This window comes from Orcinus orca, chromosome 16, assembly GCF_937001465.1.
Source record: "Orcinus orca chromosome 16, mOrcOrc1.1, whole genome shotgun sequence".
Taxonomy (NCBI): domain Eukaryota; kingdom Metazoa; phylum Chordata; class Mammalia; order Artiodactyla; family Delphinidae; genus Orcinus; species Orcinus orca.
In genome coordinates, this window is record NC_064574.1 from 84,457,467 (window position 1) to 84,479,517 (window position 22,051).

A 22,051-nucleotide genomic window follows, 5' to 3' on the forward strand; every position below is an offset into this window, starting at 1 on the left:
TTTATCACCAACGTTGTGCAGAGTTGCAGGCATGGGGGATAAGGAAAAACTGACCAATGAGTAGCTGATGTTACTGGGTTGTTCTTTGTTTGGGTTTTTTTTTAACTATTTGAAAAAAATTAACCTTATCGAAGATAGTTGATTTACAATGTTGTGTTATTGTTTTTAACTCTCCTTGGACGAGCGCCTGAATGCCCCGCCCACAGGCCCCGGGTGGCAGGGGTTTGGATTTCATCCTGACGCCGCCTCGCTGTTCTCCGGAGGCCTGGTCCCTTCCCCTCCGCACTCTCGGAGGCCTGTGAGGGGCTGCGTCACGTGGGTGGAGAGGGCGGGTGTTCAGCTCATGGTCACTGTCCTGCCCAGTCTTTTCTCTGCTGAATGGAGAGCAAAGAGCACGTGGCCGGGCCAGCCCTGCCTGTCCTGCGGGTCGCTGTGCCTCGGTCCCGGGTGGGCCCTGGAAGGCCTGCTCTGTGTCACGTGGGTGATCGCTCTGGCCGGGGGGTGGGGGGAGCAGGGTGACCACGAGGCTAGACGCTATCTGCGGGGAGCAGGGCTTTGTTCTCCTGTTCACAGACCCCTTTTAGACCTGTTCCTTTTACGTTCGTCCAGGCAGGAGAAGGCCCACGACATATTCAACTTGGTGGTGGCTTTGCGAAACCTTTCAGAGAAAGAGTCTATTGAAGCGGGCGGGTCTCACTGACACACTTCTCTGGGCTGGAAGTGGGTTGTGTTACCTGCCTGGGGCAGGCTTCCCGGGCCCCAGGGAGTTGGCCTTCCTGGCCGGCCTCTGACTTGGGTGTGGCCTGGGTGCTCTGTGCCTCCTGGCCGTGCTGTCCCCTTCGCCAGCTACCGAGACGCAGAGCCGGCACTGGGGACCCTGCAGCCGGGCCCGCCCCCTCCAGCCCTGCTCCACAGGTTGCTGGCGGAGCATCACCAGAGCCCGGGACCTTTGCATTAGGGTCTGTCTGAGGATCCTGATGATACAAGGATGCACACGCATGCTCTCCCACTCACGCACGTGAACACACACTCACGCTCTGCATTGTTCCCCTGTGTAAAGAATCCGATGCGGCCCCTCCCGATCTGCAGATGCCCCTCACCTCCCAGCGCACCCCCAAGGTCCCAGACTCCCTGCCTCCTCATGCCGGTGGGAACCAGAGAGACTTGAAGGAGGAGTGAAGGGTGTTGGTGTCAGGTGGGTGCCAGCCGCCTTACGTTGATGATGAGAAGGAATCTCCAGCCCCTCTGGCCGCTTCCCCCCCCCCGCCCCGCCCCGGCGGCTCCCGCCCACGTTCCTGACACCTGTGGTCTTGTCTCCAGGGAAGGGGGCTCCCTACCTCCTGGGCGGCCTGCCTGCGATGAGCCCCAGATGCTGCTGGCGCCCCGAGCGGCCTGAGCGTCGCTGTGAGGTGGCATCGGCTGCGGTGAGCTCGGCGGTGTCCACGGGGTGGGGGCTTTACTGTTGAGGAAGATGGGGACCCAGCGTGGAGCAGGCTCCAGGCACCCTGATTCCCTTCTTCCTTCCCCGAGAACGGGTGACGTTGTCCCCATTCCCCTGGCAAAGTGTGCAAAAGGAAGGGACCGCCTGTGCGGGCACGCGTGCGTGTGCGTGCACGTGAACGAATGCCGGCCGCCCCAGGCTTCAGGTTACTGAACGGTCACAGTGATCTTCATCGTTCCCGGATCGTTCCCACGGCAGAAGACCCACCCCGTGTCGGTGAGCTGGGGCTCGCTGATTTCACGTTAAAAGCCCACTGCGAGCGTCCGCTAGGCCCTCAGGGCTGGGAGCCCACCGCAGGCGCCCTTGGGTGAACTGGGATAGGCCCCAGCAGGGCAGGTGGCAGAAGCGGCTGTACCAGGCACTTCCCGAGGGCACTGAAGGAAGAATCCACCCGGTTCCCCTGGACCGTTTGGACCGTGGTTTTGCGCCCGTGGTAATGCGCTCAGGCACTTTCGGCGTTTGTTTTCCATAAATATCGCCTTTCCCAGCTGCCAGCTTCTCCGTGGTCTCCAGAGGATCAGAATATCCCGAGCGAGCCCCGGGGCCGCGGCGGGCGGGCGGGGGCGGGGCTGCGGAGCCCGCTGCGTGTTCCCGAGGGCTGGCTTGTGGGGCCCGTGCCCCGCAGGGCGGGCTCTGGTGCCCGAGATAAAGACAGTAATCACTTCTCCCTCTGGGATGGAGGGCGGGCCATGTGGTTTTTGTCAGCGGCTGGGGAAGGGCGAGAGGGCCGGGTTTATTTGTGTTCCCAGGATGGACAGAGCTTGTAAACTGGATTCTCAGCCTCAGTCCCGTCACACTTTGGGCCAGCAGTTCCTTGCTGTAGGGGACCGCCCTGTGCCTTGCAGGACGTTAGCCGCGTCCCAGGCCTGGCCGCCTCTGGGCCTTGCTGAGTGTCCTGGGGGCAAGCTCGCCCTCGGCTGGGAACCACCGATTTGGACCCGGTGGCCTGGACCCTTTGGAGGAACTCAGTCTGTTGGCCACGCCCTGCGCCTCCCATAGGGGCCGGTGGCCTTGTGCCCCAGGACCTGGACCGTCAGCCCAGGCTGGCTGTCATGGGGGCGCCGTCTGAGGGACTTGGGTGCCTTGAGGAGGGGAAGTGCGAGCTTCTTTCTGTGCCAGTGGACGCCTTCCTGGGTGGCCTGCGCCGGCCCGCAGCGGCTGACCTTCTCCCGATGCTGGAAGGCAGGGCCTCCTTGGCTCTCGGTGCCCTATTCCGAGGAGACAAGGCTAGAGGGTTTCTAAAAGCTACCGAGGCTTGAGGTTCTCTCTGCAGGGACATCTCTGCATCAGCACTGGGCTCGTCACAAATTGCCCTTCAATGTCTGTGTGGTCTGGCATACAGTAGGTGCTCATTAAACGCCTGTTTAAGGGTGGATGCAAATTAGAAGAGCAAGCTCCTCTGTGAGTCTCGGCTTCCGGGTGCAGCCAAGACTCCAGGGTTGGAACTGTTTTTCTTTGCGGGGGGGGTTGGGGGTGGGGTGGGGGGAGGGCAGGTGGGAGTGGCGTGCAGACGGCATGGCTGCCCACTAGTGCAGGTGGGGGCTTGAGTGAGGAGTGCGCTGCTCTGGCGCCGACAGTGTGACCTGCCAGCCTCCCTTCTCTTCCAAGGCCGGCTGGAGTGGTGGCAGGCGTGTCGTCTGAGTGCCTGACTTTGGGTGTGTTTGCCGTCATCCACAGACGGGCAGATGGGCCTGAGCCCCGACTAAACGGGGATGTTCAGGCGCCTCACGAAGCCTCTGCTGTCTCCATCTGCTGGTTGTGCGCCGCGGATTCTGTCCCCTTGAGTCCCCCGACCTCTCTGTGCTGTTTTCTTTGGATGTTTTTCTCCTCCCGCCTCGAATCTGATTTTTAATAACACTTATCTCAGGATGAACAAGGCGGCCTGGATTCTCTTCTCCTTTTATTGAAGAGCAGCTGCCTGTTGAGTGAGGCTTCCTCTGGGCAAATTCTCAGCGATGCAGTCATTGAGGGAAATGTTTATTTTATGTAGTTTGGGGGAAACAAAACAATGCCCAACTTTTTCCATCAGTCTAAAACTAGAAAACTATTTGCACTTAAAAGACATCTTTGAGGACTTTCAATTTAAAGAGAACATAAAGTTGAACGGTTAGCTGCTAATAGCCAGTTTCATAAAAAAAAAAAAATTCATAGTTTTCAGTTTCATGTAGAAGCGCGGCGTCGGAAGGAGGCCTAGCAGCCCTGCTCTCCCGAGCCTGGTGTTGCCCACCTGGGGCCTGGCTGGCAGCACCCCATCCTCCCTCGGGAGACTTCTGGCCAAGGAACCTCCAGAGGCTCAGTGCTAAACACGGGGAGATCAGAACTGGCGTAAAATGTTTGAAAGACACAAAACATAGTAGGAATTGGCCAAAGTATGGCCAGGGTGGACACTGCAGGGAAGGAAAAGTCAGGTTGGATCCTTATTCCAAATGCATTGAAAACCTGCAAGTCAGAGGTGAAGTTACAGCCAGAAGAAGGATTTCATAAATAAGGCTTCAGAGATGCAAAACACAGGGGAAAGGTAGATGCATTTGACTGTATCAAAGTTGAAGCTTTGTTTTTAACTAAGAGCATTCTACAGCTAAGATTTAGCTCTACCCACGGTGCTGCATGCGAATCCAGCTCCTTGCTTTTTCTGGAGACACAGTTTCCCGTCACTTGCATATATCCCATGATCCATTCTCCTAATCATGGGCTCTCAGGTTGCATCCAGCTCCGTCGTACTACAGACAATGGCATGATGACCCTCTCGAGGGCCTGTGCAGAGTTCTCTGGGGGGTCATCTCCAGGGAATGGAGTTTCTGGATTATAGATATGTCTGTTTCATTTCTTAGTAAGCACTGCGGGACGGCAGCTTCTCCAGAAAGGCTGCCACGACACTGGCGTGCTTTCTTGTGTGGCCCTTCCACATCCTTAAGCATTGGGTATGAGCCCCCAACCCTCGAAAATCTCCCCTGAGAATATGTTAAAATCAAAAGGAGCTGCAGGAGAGTGAGGTGCTGGAGTCACGCAGCCAGAGAAACTCCCTGCAGCCGACGGACGCGAGCAGCGAGAACCGAGTCGTGAAGTGATTTCCCCAGAGTCACGGTGTGTGGCTTTGAAACTGTCCCTCTGCCTAAACTAAAACTCAAGAGATGGGTCTTTTGGGTATTGATTAGCCAGTGATTTGAAGGTGAAAGAATTTTCTTCGTTGTGCTTATTCATTTATTTATTTGTCAGCAGACATTTGTTGAGTGCTGCTATGTTAGGTACTTGACCAGGTACTGATCACGTATGTAGCAGCTGACAGAACAAATAGATCTTATTCTCATGGCGCTAAGGGTCTACAGTGGCAAATAAAGACAAAGAAACAAGCACTCGAAAAACGGGGACTTACAAATTGTGATATGTTCTATGAAAGAAAAGTACAGGTGCTAATTTAGCAGGGAGGTTAGGGAAATTCTCTGTGAGGAGATGAAATTTAAGCCAATCTCAAAGTTGACAGAACTAAGCAGGTGAAGAGCAGTAGACAGTAAGTGGTGCAGGAAGAGCTTTCTGGGCAGAGGGAACAGCATTGTGCAAAGACCCAGAGATGAGAGAGAATGAAATAAATGCAAGGCACCGAAAGGCGATGTGGCTGGAGGGTGGGGGAGATTGTGGGAGGTGAAGCTGGAGAGATGGTCGGGGGTTGTTAGGTATTTTGGGCTTTAGACTAATGAGAGGCCACTGAAGGGGTTAAAAGACCACTGTGGCTACTGGGTAAAAAGTACTTTGAAAAGTCAGTAATAGATGAATTTATTGTAGGAGTCTAGGTGAAAATTGATGGTAGCTTGGACGAGTTATGGGGAAGCAGGTAGAGAGAAGTTGATGAATCCCAAACGTATTCTGGAGGTAGAATCATCGATATTTGTAAATGAACTAGATGTTGAAGATGAGAAAGAGTGGGGGGTGTGTCCAGAATGACTCCCAGGTTTCTGACATGAGCAGTTGGGTAGATGGAGACGCCATTTACCAAAGTGGTGACCACCGAGAGAGAAAGAAGTTATGGAGGGAAGAGTAAGAGTTCTCTTTAGACTGTTGAGTTTGAGACATCCAAACGGAGGTGGCACGTGGGATGTCAGATGATATGGATCTGGAGCTCGGAAGAGTAAACTTACATTAAGCTGTTAATAGGTGATATTTAAGCTGTGAAAACTGATAGATGACCCGGTAGTAAATGTATATACAATGAGAAGAGTTGAGGGCTTAATATGGAAACTGGAAGAACTCCAACTGTAGAGGCAAAGTAATGGAGGAACAAATGAGACCAAGGGGAGGCCAGAGATGTACAAGACAACAAAAGAGTGTGGTGCCGTGGAGGCCAACGTGAGGCTACTGTAGGTCAAAAAGGTGCAGATCATTGGATTGAGCAACATGGAGGTCACCAAATACCTTACTGATAGCTGTGCTGCTGGAATGTTAAGCATGCAAAACTATGTTGAAATAGGTTGAGAAATTGGTACTGGCAATATGTGGGATTAATTATTCTAGAAGATCTTTCTATATAAAGTACCTGGAAGTGCTGGCTGAACTATAACAATTCTCCTTTTAGATGCACAGCTGAATATCCCCCCAAAGTAAAGTAATCTCTAAGGGTGAAAAAACAAAACAAAACAAAATGAGGACCTTGAAACGTTAGAATCTTAGCTGATTATGAAGCTACAATTGCCCCACAGGCTCTTGCCAGTCTTTATAACCAAGAAATTTAAGTTTAATAGCTGTCCGAGAAAGAGACACAGAGCCTTGAGACCTCAGGAAGTAGAAAGTTGGGACTGAGACCCTCACATATATTGGGAAACTGTAAAGGTGACACACTGAATGAAAAGACAGAATAGGAAGAATCTGCTACCTGGTGAAAGGAGATGACAGAGAGTTATCTCTCTTGACCTGGGCTCTGGGTGGGAAAAACTACTCATTCCTAGAATTGAAAATCACCTTTCCTCTCAGGTGTTTGGGGTTCAAAATTGCACTACTTAAGTGATCTGGATAATCACTGGATAAGAAATTAAATTACTGTGTACGTTATTTGATAGTGTACAAGGACATCGGACAGAAACAAAGTAAACCCTCTCTGGAAGGACATCTACACAGGCATCCCAAGCCTGGCCAGAGACGAGCTAACAGTCCAAAATGACCAGACACTTGAAGTGATGCTTCCTGAAAAGAGTCAGTAGAAAACAAACTGTAGAATCAGGTTCTCAAGAACTTAGGAATTGGAACCATTAGATATAAAAGATTGAGTAAGTATTTTTAAAATGTTTAATGAAATAAAAGGTAGAAAGAAAACAGGAGAGAACAGAATGTCATCCCAAAAGGCAAGGAAGATTTGGAAAAGAACAAGATAATGCTTTTAGTAATAAAAATGCAAGTTTGTAAATGGTTACTTCAACGATGGCTTAAACAGCAGACTAAATATAACTGAAGAGAATTAGAGGACGAGGTAGACCTGGCATCACGCAGACAGAAACGTGGGTTGAGAGACACGGGGAACGGGATGAGAAGGTCTATCACATGTCCACGTGAAGAGGATCAAGAGAATGGGGTGAGGACATGCTCCACGGACATACCTGAGAGTCATCCGGGAGCATGGGATGAAAAGCAGCAGTCTTCCGATTCAGGAATCATAGTGCTTCCTCTGTAAGATAAACGAAAAGTTTACCCCTTGCTGCCTAGTGGTGATACTGCAGGACACTTCAGAGATTTTTACAGTCGCCGAGAAGAAAAGACAGGCGAGCAGCAGGCTCCCCACCCGGAACCGCAGAAACCAGAGGTCAGCCGATGGGGCCTTCAAAGCTGGAGAGAACAGGACTGAGAACCCAGAGTTGCGGTCCTGGCTGCCCCACCACCCAGGCGCCGGGCCACGGAGGATGCCACGGAGCTGCTTCCCACCAACGGACCCTGCCATAGAGGGATTCCAAAGGATGGGCCAGAGGGCAAAGGCCACCTGAAGATGCCACTGGAGAGGAAGGAGACCCGGGGTGTAGAGAATGGCGAGCAAGGAGTTGGACGGTAGGTCTGAGCAAACGTCTAAAACAGTTATAATAGGGCCGAACCCCGGGGCGCAGCCGTGCCGGCCCCCACCGGCCAGAAGCCGCGGCGGAGACCTGGAAACTACAGCCCCCGTGAGGCTCTGCGCGCGCGCATGCGCCGTGGCACGCGTGGCACGCGTGGCGAGCGGTGTGCGTGGCGCGCGTGGGCGTTCTAGAACGCAGCAGCTAGGGCCCCGGCGCCATGTTGGGGCCGAGGGGACGGCGGAGAGGCGCTTGAAGCGGCGGGAGCGGAGCGGGAGCGGGTCGGACCTGGGCTGGTAGGAGCCCCGCCCCTCCCGCCTCAGCGGATCATGACTCGGGCGGCCGCGGAGGTCGCGGTGGCGGGGGACGCGGCGTGGCGGGGCCAGCGCTAGAGATGATGCCGTTTCCGGTGACCACCCCGGGATCACAACAGACCCCGCCGCCGCCCAAGCACTATGGCGTCTCCTCCCCCATCAGTTTAGCACCCCCCAGGGAGACTGACTGCATACTTACCCAGAAATTAATTGAAACCCTGAAGCCCTTTGGGGTTTTTGAAGAGGAAGAGGAACTACAGCGCAGGATTTTAATTTTGGAGAAATTAAATAACCTGGTAAAGGAATGGATACGAGAAATCAGTGAAAGCAAGAGTCTTCCACAAGCTGTAATAGAAAACGTTGGAGGGAAAATCTTTACATTCGGTTCTTATAGATTAGGGGTGCATACGAAAGGTGCCGATATCGACGCGTTGTGCGTGGCACCAAGACATGTTGATCGAAGCGACTTTTTCACCTCCTTCTATGGTAAATTGAAACTACATGAAGAAGTAAAGGATTTAAGGGCTGTTGAAGAGGCATTTGTACCAGTTATCAAACTGTGTTTTGATGGGATAGAGATTGATATTTTGTTTGCAAGATTAGCACTGCAGACTATTCCGGAAGATTTGGACCTAAGAGATGACAGTCTGCTTAAAAACTTAGATATTAGGTGCATAAGAAGTCTTAATGGTTGCCGGGTAACTGATGAGATTTTACATCTGGTACCAAACATTGACAACTTCAGATTAACTCTGAGAGCCATCAAGTTGTGGGCCAAATGCCACAATATCTATTCCAATATATTAGGTTTCCTAGGAGGTGTTTCCTGGGCGATGCTAGTAGCAAGAACTTGCCAGCTTTATCCAAATGCGATAGCATCAACTCTTGTACGTAAATTTTTCTTGGTGTTTTCTGAATGGGAATGGCCAAATCCAGTGCTACTGAAAGAGCCTGAAGAACGGAATCTTAATTTGCCTGTCTGGGACCCAAGAGTAAATCCCAGCGATAGGTACCATCTCATGCCTATAATTACACCAGCGTACCCACAGCAGAACTCCACGTACAACGTGTCTGTTTCAACAAGGATGGTCATGATTGAGGAGTTTAAGCAAGGGCTTGCTATTACACATGAGATTTTGCTGAGTAAGGCAGAGTGGTCCAAACTTTTTGAAGCTCCCAGCTTCTTTCAAAAGTACAAGCATTATATTGTACTTCTAGCAAGTGCGCCAACAGAAAAACAACATCTAGAATGGGTGGGCTTGGTGGAATCAAAAATCCGAATCCTGGTTGGAAGCTTGGAGAAGAATGAATTTATTACACTGGCACATGTGAATCCTCAGTCGTTTCCAGCACCCAAGGAAAAGCCTGACAGGGAAGGATTTCGTACAATGTGGGTGATTGGGTTAGTGTTAAAAAAGCCGGAAAACTCTGACGTTCTCAGTATTGATCTCACCTACGATATCCAGTCTTTCACAGATACAGTTTATAGGCAAGCGATAAATAGTAAGATGTTTGAGATGGATATGAAAATTGCTGCAATGCATTTGAGAAGAAAGGAACTTCATCAACTACTACCTGGTCACGTGCTTCAGAAGAAGAAAACACACTCGATGGAAGGTGTCAGATGGACAGCTTTGGATGACGGCAGCCTCGACTTGTCTGTAGACAGTGAAGACAGCACGTCTGTGTCTTCACTTCCTGGCTCTATGAAGACTGGCCCAGTGACTGGCAGCGCTCAGGGCAGAAGCATTCCTGCCCCGGCTGTGATGGCAGCATCTGTGACCAGCGTACAGGTTCCTGAAGTTTCCTTACAACAAGCAAATCCCAGCGACAGCCTGGGGAGCACGTCCAGCGGAAGCGTCCCTCAGACTGCCCCACAACCAAATATTTCTCCACCGCCGAAGCCCATGGTCACCAGAGTTGTTTCCTCAACACCTCTGGTCAACCATCCACCCAGGCCTTCAGGGAGCGCAGCAGCAAACATAGCTAACCCTATCATAGGAGTCTAGAGGACATTGTCACGTCACAAAGAAGAAAGGACCAAGGAAACCAAAACAGAAGAGGAACGGTCTCATAAAGAGACAGGTGCGACTCAATTGGAAACTATTCAGACAGCAGCTTCTCTGTTGGCCTCATGGGGAACATCCAGTGCAGACCTTCTCAGTATCCCTGCTCTCCCTGCAAATCTTATTCCTATTATCAAGAATTCAGTAAAACAGATTGAGAAGAACGATCTCAAGGGTCTGTAAGCAGCGTCTGCCAACTCAGCCTGCTGTCTTCAAATGCTAAAGGAGGAGGACGAAGGGCACCAAACTAGACATGGTTCAGAATAGCTTTGTTAGGCTTATTTGATGACTTCCTTTATTGGGCTTATCTTAATCAGAAGTCCAGGTTAGTATGTGAAGCCAGAAGTACTGTTAATTAACGTGTCAGATTATTTATGTGTCAGCCACAGTTAAACACTAACTATTTCGAAGGACTCCTGCCCTTAAAGAGGAAAAAGAGAGAAAAAAACCCTCCAGCTATGTTTGTACCCATGACTGACATTGGGACTGGATTGATGTTGGATGCATTGTTGGGGAAAGTTTGCAGTACAAACTAGTATCAGAATTCCATGCTGGTGATGCACTTTATATTTTTATTAGACAGTAGAACAAATTTTAGATTTTTCAGCTTGATGAATTTCAGATTTTTCCTGAATGATGTTCTTCATTATTAATCTTCAGATTGGTTCCCATTGTGCAGTGGTGTACTGTACTTCAGAAAAAGCATAAAGTACATCTAGCTCTGTCCCTGTGAGAGCTGTAACCCTTTAAAATGAAATGTCAACTCTTAGGGTATATATTTGGCATTGAAACAGTAATTAGTAAGTGTTTGGTTTTGATGGGACGGGATCAAGAAATGATTGGTTTTATCTGAAGAACTGTTTCAGAGTGCATACAGTCAGCCGTCAAACAGCAGATACTGTCCTGAGCTAACAGAGCTCCATATTCTCTTGTCCTTAATCATTTGCCCTAAAAGAAAAAGAGCTTTTTGTGTCCCCTGCCCCCGCCGCCTTCTCTTTGCTTGTGTGCACAAGGTATGCTTATATATCGTTTCACAGAAAACTCAGTATGCTAGTATTTTCTTAACCATGATGTGAAACCAACAGTCCTGTGGCCACATGGCTAATATTTTAGTAAAGCTTTACTGAAAGTAATTCCTGTGAAGCATGTTATCCATCTTGGATGGTCATTTGGTCTCCACATAAGAGAAGATTTGTATACTCCACAGAATCCCTGCTTATAGGAAAGTTAATTTCTAATTTAAACGTGTAAGCAAAAAAGCATTTTCTCCAGAATTTTAAACCAATTTTTATTTGTAAATGACTTCCTAAAATTCATCAGTAAAACTTACATGTAGAAACATCAGAAATTTCTAGCAAGCACTTGACATCTAGTCAGCTTTCTACTCTTTTGTTTTATCCTGCAAAAGATTCGAAATAATAACCTTTTTTTAAAAAAAACCAAAAAAGACAGCTCATAATTAGCAGCAGAACATTCATGTTTCTCAACAGTTGTAGGTGAATGAAAACAGTCTTTCTTAATCTGGACACAGCAAACCTAACAGGTTTTCCAAATAGCCTGATGCTGATTCTTCCTGTCCCCCAACAGTGTTCCTTTCTACCACGTGTGCGTTTTTCATGTTAAACTGCAGCTTCTTAAACCCTTTCCCTATCCTTTTAAATAATTTCCCCCAAAGTTGGAATATAGTCATTTCTGTTGTGGGCTGTGCAGTAATTGAGACTTTCTGTTCACCATGACTTTCTGACGCCTAATACACAGTGTTCCCACTACCTGTGCAGTCCCCTTCCACCACAATAAAATCAGGTGAAGTGTGTACAGTACCTGTGTATTTGGAATAGCTATTGTGTCCTTGAAATTGCCACGCACAGATTTAGTCTTGTCATTTTATTCACACATTGGCGAAAAATTAGTTTATTAAATGTTTCGTGTAACTGTACTTGTTTTACCAAGCTGGGAAGTTGGAGCTTTTTAATTCTAGTTTTCGTTACCTGAATATCAGACTATTTTTTTCATATGGTGTGCATAGTATCTCATGACTGGAGTTTGCTTTGTTTTATAGTATCTGTACTCCTTGTATTTTTCAAGCACTATTTTGAAAACAGATGATGTATTTCTCCATTAAAAAACACAATAAACGTAAGCAAGAAAGAAGCGAGCAGAGGGGTTTAAATCTGATGATAACAGTTCAGATGTTCATACTGTTGTTCTGGTGGGTAAAGCCACCGATGAACGTTTCGACTTACTTGAAGTCTAGAATTCATGTTATAATAGGGAAAAAACATGAAAAGGTTAAAACTTCATATCACTAGTGGTACAAAAAAAATGGAGTTAAAAAATCTTAATCCAAAAGAAGGCAGGAAAGAGGTGGGGGCGGGGAGGTGGGAAGCATAGAGAAAATGGTGTAGAAAGAAAATACAATCTAAGGTGGTGGAAAGGAAACGAAATATATCTGTCACTATATACATAATAAATGGACTAAGCTTCCTGAGTAAAATTTGGAGATTGTCAAGAGTCCATGGAAAACTAAGCCCAGCTGTATGCTCTTTATTTATGAGAGACACACCCAAAACGTAAGACATAAAGAATGGAAAAAAGGCCAATGGAAAGCTGTTACAGTAACAATGTTATCCAAACATTTCAAAGCAAAAATAATTACTAGGGACAAAAGGGACCACTGAATTAATGAGAGAAGAAATAGTGCAGCAGGAAAGGGGACCAATTTAATTTTTTTTGCACCTAGTAAAATAACCTCAACATAAAGCAAAGATTAACCGAAATTGCCAAAAGTGTCATTGTCACAGAAGATTTTTAAACGACTCTTTTCATTAATTGATACTAAGCAGACGACAAGTAGAAGGGAAACAGTTTTGAACACAACAACAGTGCTTGGCAGACTTTTCCTGTAAAGGGCCAGATAGGAAATATTTTCAGCTTTGTGAGGCTATACAAACTCTGCCTTTGTAGAGTGAAAGCAGCCCTGGACAATATGTGAACAGATGGCCAGGGCTGGATTTGTCACCCATTCCCCCCGGCTGGCATTCGTCGTCCCTGATCTATTGGGCATTTGTTATAGAAACTTCCACTCAACAATTAGAAAATGCATGTTATTCTCAAGCACTTGGACATGTAAAAAAAAAAAAAATAACCTCATGCTAGATCCAGAAAGTAAGACTCAACATAGTTCAAGTTACCTGATTCATAGAACGTGTTCTCTGACTGCAGAACAGTAAGTTAGGAACAATGACACACAGCATAGAGAAGAATTTCCTAAAGAAGACACGAGAAAGCTCACACCGTGGAGACTGATGAACAGAATCTCTTAATCGTATTGAGTAATGAACAGTGAAAACTGAAAAACAGGCTGTAAGCCGGGAGATTTCATAATACGTAAAACAAATGATTACTATCCAGGCCATGTTAAGGATGAAGAAAAAAGTCTATTTGAAAAGATGAAACAACCCAATAAACTGGCAAAAGAGATGCGTAGGTATTTCACAGAAGAGGAACTAAGAATGGACAATAGACATGGAAAGGTGCTCGATCTTGTTAGTGAGGAAAATAGGATTTAAGACCACAGAGCTATTTTTCTTTTACAAAAATGAAGCCTAACAATATTCAGGTTTGGCGAGGAGGCGGGGGGAGTACACGCTGTCTGGTCCCTTCAGGAGAAGGTGGCTGTTGTCTAGTGTGGCCGACGTGCCCGCACCCTGTGCTCCATTCCTTCTGCCCTGGGGGCTCCACTCCCACACTGTGGGGCACTGGTGAGTTTAACCTTACCAGTCTCTTTATCCCTTGAGGTGGCCAGAGTTTGTGGGCCACCGCTGCAGCCGTGTCCAGAACCCTACAACCCTCTAGTTTACCTCCAGCGTGCCATGGGGATGTCATCGTTTCCCTCACATGCCATGGTATCAGAAAAGTCAGGAAGCACTTTCCTAGAAAGACCGTCCCACAGGTCACCAGGAGACGAGTAGGGAGTGTTTGCGGCAGCATTTTGTAATAGCCTGAAGCTCGAGATGACCCACATACCCCTAAACGGGGAGAGGAGAGAGTGTATTCACGCAGCAGACAGCGTAAAGCTGTGAGATTAGATGGACCAAAGCTTCATGCATCGGGGTAGGTGTGTCTCATAGTGTTGAGGGGAAAGAGACAATCACAGAAAACTACACAGTGCGGCACAATCTACAGAAGGTTTACAGAAAAGCAAAATAGGGCAGTATAATTTAGGGTGACAAAAATGTGAGGTGTAACTATAAAGGAAAAACGAGGGAACGTGAAATAAAATTCAGAATAGCAAGGGCGAGAGGTGGGGAGAAGCAGGGGAGGTGCAGCTGCAAGAAAGCAGACTGGAAATGTTCTACTTTTTGCAGGTTGGGTGGTGGAGGAAATGGTGTTCATTTTATTATTAGTCTCAGTTGTATGCTTTCGTGTGTGTGTGTGTGTGTGTGTGTGTGTGTGTGTGAGAAGTATTTTGTAATCAAGAAACCAACATCAAAGTGATATCTTAAAGACCTCTTTATGGGTTAGGAATTGCATTTGTCCAGATAACAATTACTGAACTCCATACAGGGTGCTTTTCTCTCACATTACAGAGGGAGTAAGTTCAGGGCTGATGGGGGAGCTTTCCTGGTCCCCAGGGACCCAGGCTTCTGCACTTTCAGCCCCACCATTGTAGTCCATGCCTTCCATCCTCAAGGTCACCTCAAGGTGCAGGATGGTGGCGGGACCGCTGCCATCATAGCCATCATATCTTCATTTAAGGCAGGAAGAAAGAAGGAAGGGGGCAAGGCCAAAGGTGTCCCTGCAGACTGTGTCCTCCTCCTATGGAGCTTTCCTGGAAGTCCCTAGAAGATGACATTGCCTCGTCTTTCACTGACTGGAACTTAGTCACAAGGCCCTGCCTACCTGTGAGGGAGACCGGAAGTTGTAGTTTGTATCAGCTGGTTACACGACCACCGTTCCCCACCATTATGCGATGGGAGAAGGAGAGGATGGGTGTTGGAAGGCAGTGGTAGAGCGAATTACACAGAACTCATATGTTTACACATTCAAATGCTCCCCAATAAGTCAGGATCAAAAAAGACACTTTAATGTGAATTAGAACTGAACAGTAATGAAAATGCAACTTGTGGGATGCAGCCAATGTGGTATTTAGAAGGGGAGGGTTATGGCTTTAAATGCTTATCCTAGAAAAGAGTAAAGGCTGGCAGTTGATGAGCTGTGTGCCTACAGAACTAGGTTAAAAAGGATATACATTCAGTGAGAGAAGAAAGGAAATAATACAGAGCAGAAAATAAAGACAAAATAAACGTGCAGTGCAGAGGATCAACAAAGTGAAGAGTAGGTTCTTTGAAAAGACTAATAAAATAGTCAAAACCGGGAAGATTGTCGAGGAAGACTAAAGATGGTACACAAGCGATCTTAGGAATTTAAAAGGGGATATAGCTACAAATACGGTAGGTTTTTTTTTTTTCAGTTTCATTTAAAGGATCTTATAGATAGCTTTATGGCAGTAAATTTGAAAACTTAGACGAAATGGACAATCTCGTAGAAAAAGGTAACCTACCCAAACTCACTGAAGGATAGAAAACCTGAATGGATTTATAACCTTGAAAAGAAATGGCATGAGTAGTTTGAAAATGTCCCCACCAAAACCAAAGTAAATTCACAAAAACAAAACCTAGAAGGTTGTACAGGCCAATTCTTACTGATATTCAGTGACAAGATTATTCCAATATTTTACATCAGACTATTCCAGAAAACAGAAAAAGAAGAAACATTTTTTTACAACAAATCTCACCTTCATATCAAAACCAGAGAAAGGGAACATGATAAAGAAAAGTTATGAGCCAAATTCACTTATGAATATTGATTTTGAAAACTAAAACCAAACCAGAAATGTATATGAAAACCATCATGACCAAGTTTGATGAATCTCTGGAATGCCGACATGATTTAACATGTGAGATGTCGGCTGGCATGTCGACGCTGGTTGTTGGCAGGAGGCCTCAGCTCTCCATAGGGCTGACCGAGTGTCCTCACAGCATGGCGGCTGACTTAACCCCAGCACGTGATCTGAGAGAGCCAGCCACAAGCCGCAGTGTCTTACGTGACCTGACCATGGAAGTCACACTGCCACTTCCACCATGTCTTTGTGATTAAACGGGCCCTATTCACAGTGGCAGGAGACTACAAAAGGGCTCGAAAAGCAGGAGGTCACTAGGGGCCATCTTGGAGACTGACTTGCTCATTGATCAACAGGAAAAATGGGTCCATTTTAATATATTGCAATGGAATACCATACAGCACTGAAAACGAATGAGCTGGAGATACACATAGCAAGTGGGTGTGTTCATATTGTATGATACCATTTCATCAGTTTTTTAAAAAATGGCAAATTAAATATATTTTTCAGAGATATTTACTATGTATGTATATAATATCTTGGCCATACTTAATACATGGAAAAAAAAATATAAATCTGCACATGGGAGTTACGACCCCAAATCGGCGTAGCTGTTATTTCTGGATAGGAGAGAGAAGGCTCAGCCATATCTAGAATGTTCTTTATTTCTTCAGGCTGCAGCGGGTGCATTATTTTGTTCTTCATACCCTTCTGGATGCCTGAAATGTTTCCTGCTTATACAGAAGGGTGAATAGGAGAAAAGAGAGGAAGCCTGTGTGTAGACAACTTTCCCACAAAGTTTGGCTGACAAGGCAGAATTCAGTTCTTTGGGGCTGTGGGACCGAAATCTCCATGTTTTGTTTCCTTTCTTTTTCTTGCGAGCTGTGGACCAGAGCCCACTCTCAGCTCCTTTTCCTGTAGCCCCTCCCATCGGAGCAGGGGGAGCCCTTGTTCAGACCCTTTTCTTCTGTGACCAGCTGGAGAACACTCTCTGCTTTGAAGTCACTCACATGATTAGGTTGGGCCCACTGGGTACTCTCTGTATCTTAAGATCAACTGCTCAGTTACCTTAATTATACCGGCAGAATCTCTCTTGCCCATGTACTTAATCATGGGAGTAACCGTAGGGGCAGAGATCATGGGGTCACCTTTAATTCTGCTCCCACCGTGACCTTCCATAGTTTTTCTGTGCTCAGATGCTCCTGTACAGATCTGTGTAAACATGTACACATGCAAACTTTTAGTCAGTTTTTTTTTAATTATTTTTTTTTAAATTTCATTTTATCTTTGGCTGTGTTGGGTCTTCGTTGCTGCGCGCGGGCTTTCTCTAGTTGCGGTGAGCGGGGGCTACTCTTTGTTGTGGTGCACATGCTTCTCATTGCGGTGGCTTCTCTTGCTGTGGAGCATGGGCTCTAGGCGCGGGGGCTTCAGTAGTTGTGGTGTATGGGCTCAGTAGTTGCAGTGGGGAGGCTCTAGAGCGCAGGCTCAGTAGTTGTGGCCCACGGGCTTAGTTGCCTCGTGACATGTGGGATCTTCCCGGACCAGGGATCGAACCCGCGTCCCCTGCATCGGCAGGCGGATTCTTAACCACAGCGTGACCAGGGAAGTCCCAGTTATTATTATTTTAAAGTGGGATCACATACTTAGTTTTCTGTATCTTTTCTTAACAAACTCCTTTTGAAAATCTCCGCACATCATCTGTTATCATTCTGATTCATTCATTCTAGGGCTTATGGAATATTCCATGGTGTGGTCAGAGCACTGTGTATATTTGGGGGTCGTTAAGAACAATTTTGCAATACATATTCCTGTATATACCGTATTTCACCACATAAAAGATGTTATTGATTGTAAGATCACCATACCTACTTACCACTAACATAAAAAATCGTACAAGTTAAACGAGGATACAATGTCTTACTATTATTACTTGGGGTTCCTAGTTTTGTACTTACCTAAAGAGCTCTAATAAACCTGAAGATTTATTTAAACACGGACTTTAATCTGTAGTGGTTCTGTGCACATGCACACACAAAAAGATAACTAGGAGTGAAATAAATTCAAAGTCTTCTTTTCGACTCGAGCTGTCACTGTGCACATTTCCACACGGTGCCCTTCTTTGTGCCCTCAAGAATATTGCTGATGCCGCATTTCTTGAAAGTGCTCCACTGTTATCCCTGGGATTTTCTCTCAAGCTGTTGGCCCCAAATTCTGCAAGTTTGCACATGACAACCAGAGCTCATTCATTCTTCAAATGGCCCTTAAATGGCTGAAATATTGAAGAATCTCGCCCCCCAGGAACAATAGCCAAGTTCTCACATGACAGCTGCTGCCTGGGACACTCCACAAGAACGCAGCATGCGTTCAGAGATGTTAAAATGTGCAAAAAAGTGTGTCTAGGAATTGATGAAATACATACCATAAGTGCGTGCATTCATTCATTCATTCGTTTAGGAGGTTGAAAAGTATGTACGTTTAAAAACTTACTTTCACCAGTTATATATACGTGCACAGTTACAAGTGATACTTTCTCATTGCTGATTAGAAATAACAAAACGAAGCAAAAATGCTGAAGCAGCCGGTCCCTGCACTAGCCTTCCCTCTTCCCGATTTGCCCTGCCCAGAGGGAGCCAGTTTCAGTTGTGAACTGTTCCTTATTTGGCATTTAATTCCACAGCTTAAAGTAACACATTTATCCCACTACTGCTTGGTTTTTACATTTTGAGCCTGATCTAGTGACTCCTTCCATGAAGATGAGAATTCAGCTCTGTTCACCACCCGTCTTTGAAAACATCAGCTTCCCTCGCCCTGTCCTCTCAGGACAGTTGTAAATTTGTTTAGATTAGTAATCAGTGTTTACATTTTTAGGACCAGAGACAGCTTTTTACAACAGAGGCCTGGTGTACACAAAGATTACCTTTCCTTCTAGTCCAGCTTCCAGTCTCTTTGGAATTAATTATTGGTATTATTTGCCCTTTTTCTTGGTACTTTTCACGAATTCAGCATTCCTCCATCCTCTGCCAGTATCTCTTTTCAAGATGCTCAGGTGTGTGGCTGGTTTTATCCAGTTTGGGCGCCTTCCGCCTGCTCAGGTCGGGCCGGTTGCTCTCGAGCCCGCTCTCAGCCGTCCTCACCCTGGTGTCTCTGCAGAGGAGACCCCCGTCTCTGCTCCCTTTTCCCTGGTTCTCGCTTTACACCTGGTTTACGTGGACCAGCTCCTCCCGTGGCCTCCTGGGAAAGTGTCCATGAGAGGTGAAGTTGCTTGAAAAACCTTTGCTCCACCTTAATGCTCGATTAATAGCTTAGCTGGGCGTAGAGCTTTAGATGAAAATACTTTTCTCTCCTAGAATTTTGGAGGTCTCAGTCCATTCCTTTCAGCTCCCAGTGCCTCCGGGAGAGGCTGGGGCGTGTTGGGACTCTCACTCCTTTGGACTTAATCTCTCTCTCCTCCCTCTGGAGACGCGGGTAATTTCTTCACGCTGCCTCATTCTGCAGACTCACAGTGTGTGTCCTGGTTGGGGTGTGTTTGCACCCTTTCTGCTAGACTTTTGTTTTTTTATGTAAAAAGTGATGGTTGTTTCTGTTACTGTATTTGTTTATAATGACCATATTCTCTTAACGTATTAAGGTTATTAAAATTTGCTGTTTGCGTATTTTGACCCCTTATGCGTTTTTAAATTTTTGGCCGTGTTCGGTCTTTGTTGCAGTGCGCGGGGCTTCTCATTGCGGTTTGGCTTCTCGTTGCGGAGCGTGGGCTCTAGGCATGCAGGCTTCAGTAGTTGTGGCATGCGGGCTCAGTAGTTGTGGTGCGCGGGCTTAGTTGCTCCGCGGCATGTGGGATCTTCCCGGACCAGGGCTCGAACCTATGTCTCCTGCATTGGCAGGCGGATTCTTAACCACTGTGCCACCAGGGAAGTCCCCCCTTATGCGTTTTTAACCTCTACTGTGTGTCAGACTTTTAAGCTAAAAACGCATGTTCTTCAGTTCTGAAAAATCACATCCCTCCTTGGATCGTTCCTTCTGGTTCGTCTGTTATCCAGGTTCTGCGTCTCCTGGACTGACGTGTTTTCCGGGTCTTTTCTCTCCTAGTTTCTCTTGTCTTCTTGCCCAATTTTCAAAGCGGTTTCCATGGCTGTCTCTTCCAGCCTGCACGAGCGTAGGGATTTCGCTGCAGGGCAGTGGGGCGTCGGGCATCCTCGGGATGCAGCCTCCTGGGCAGGGAGGCTCCTCACTCTGGGCGAGAGACAGGGGGTGCTGACCTTCGCGACAAAGCTGGTCCTCCAGGTGGACCCGGGAAGGGGCGTCGGCGGCCCCTCCCGTGTGGGTCTGTGAGCAGGGGCGCCGGGTGGGCTGGTGTTGCTCGGTTTACCAGGATCCTCTCCCAGGGAGGGCTCGAGGCTTCTCTGGGGAGTCACACAGGGCCTTTGGTTTCAGCTAAAGAAAGTTCCTGCTTCTGCCACACTGCTCTCTCGTTGGCATGGTTCTGGAAGGCTCTGTTTCCATCTGTGACTGGCTAACAAATGGTCTGAGCGTTTGATCTCCTCAGTTACCCATTATCTTAATTAGCTTATTAGTTCCTTCTAGAGACGGCTGCTCTTCCCTGATTAGGGCCCTAATTGGCAGGGGAAGGTCCAAGTTTTACCACGGAAATAATGCTCCTCGGTACTTGAAAATGTGACTTCCCCCCACCTAAGAAAATAAGACATATTCATTATTGGAAATTTGGAAAATAAGGGTAAGTATTAGGTAGAGAGTAAAAATCACCTGTAAAGTCACCGCCTAGAGAGAATTGCTTTCAACATTTTGGTGCCTTTCATTCTTTTCTTACTGTTGCATTACTTTTCTTACATAATTTAAATCAACCTATGTACATAGTTTTATATATATATATATATATATATTTTTTTTTTTTGGGGGGTACGTGGGCCTCTCACCGCTGTGGCCTCTCCCGTTGCGGAGCACAGGCTCTGGATGCGCAGGCTCAGCGGCCATGGCTCACGGGCCCAGCCGCTCTGCGGCATGTGGGATCCTCCCGGACCGGGGCACGAACCCGCGTCCCCTGCATCGGCAGGCGGACTCTCAACCACTGTGCCACCAGAGAAGCCCCCCGCTGGCTGTTTTTAAATTGGGGTGGCCCAATGCCAGTTCACATTCCCATGGGCAGTTTCTGAGTGTGCCGTCTCTCCTTATCCTCGCCGTCGTGTGATTCCATCACCAAAGAATCTTTGCTGATTTGAAGGGAGAGCGTACCTCATTATTTAGCTTGCGTTTCCTTTAGTATTTGTGAGGTGGAGCAGATTTTGGAATGTTCACGAACATCTGTTTGTCATCTGTACCTGCTTCTCATCGCTTTCCTAATCTTTATTTTGAAATACTTCAGGCACACAAGAAATAGATACAGCGTAGTGTAATGAACTGTTTGCGCACCGTGACCCAGCTTAAGAAGTAAGATGTCATGGGTGGAGTACGGAGGGTGCGGAGGGGACGCGGTCCCCTTGGAGGTGTTCGTGGCTCTCTTCCAGGCCCGTGGAGAGGAGGCTTGGGAAGCCTAGGACATGTGCAGTTTGCCCGGGACTTGAACCCCTGGGCCACTGGCGGGAAGGCGGACGTCGGGCAGCTCCGTGGGTGGCGGACAAGGATTTGTGCTGGGGGGACAGGGCCGGGTGGAAATGGAGCTGCAGAGCTGGCAGCGGGCAGCGGCCACTCGGGGCGCCTCCTCCCGGCAGCATCCAACTTTCGGAGCGGCTGGTGTAGGCAGTGTCCTTATTGCTGGTCGGAACTCAGGGGCCACAACAGCCTGTGGCCACTTCCAGGCGGCAGAGCCCTCGGCGGGATGGGCAGGGGGCTCCGGTCCCCACCCGGCGTGTCCTCAGGGCGCCCTCCCCCTGGACAGGTATGGCGGCGGGTCGTGAGGCTGTGGACGGGTATGTAACTGTAGAAGGGACCGTGTGCAGGAAAGGGCAGAAGACCCGCCTGCTTGGGTCGGTAGGTCGTTACCAAGCAAGCCGCCGACCAGAGCCTCGCTGTCCCCGCGGGGTCACCCTGAGCTCCACCCTCTCCCTCCCCCTCCCCCTCGGAAGGAACCACCATCCTGACTTCGTAATGACTGTTTTCTCAGTTTCCTTTTAGTGTTATCACCTGTGCATTTTTGCCTACGAGCGTTTCCCTTTGCCTGTTTTGAGTTATGCGGGTGGATTTACATCTCCTTCGTGTCGTGCTTGTGGGGCTCCCGCCCGTGCTGC

The 22,051-nt window shown here is 47.8% G+C and overlaps 2 protein-coding genes across 6 annotated transcripts in view; both read left to right on the plus strand.

Moving 5' to 3' along the window:
- Positions 1-22,051, plus strand: part of RADIL (Rap associating with DIL domain) — a 97,906-nt gene that overhangs the window by 31,809 nt on the left and 44,046 nt on the right. The gene's annotated exons all lie outside the window — the stretch shown is intronic.
- PAPOLB (poly(A) polymerase beta) lies at positions 6,311-20,694 on the plus strand. The gene is given in 2 exon segments (XM_033426683.2): positions 6,311-9,787; positions 9,789-20,694. Coding segments are annotated over 2 exon segments (1,905 nt in total). The 5' UTR covers positions 6,311-7,921; the 3' UTR covers positions 9,828-20,694.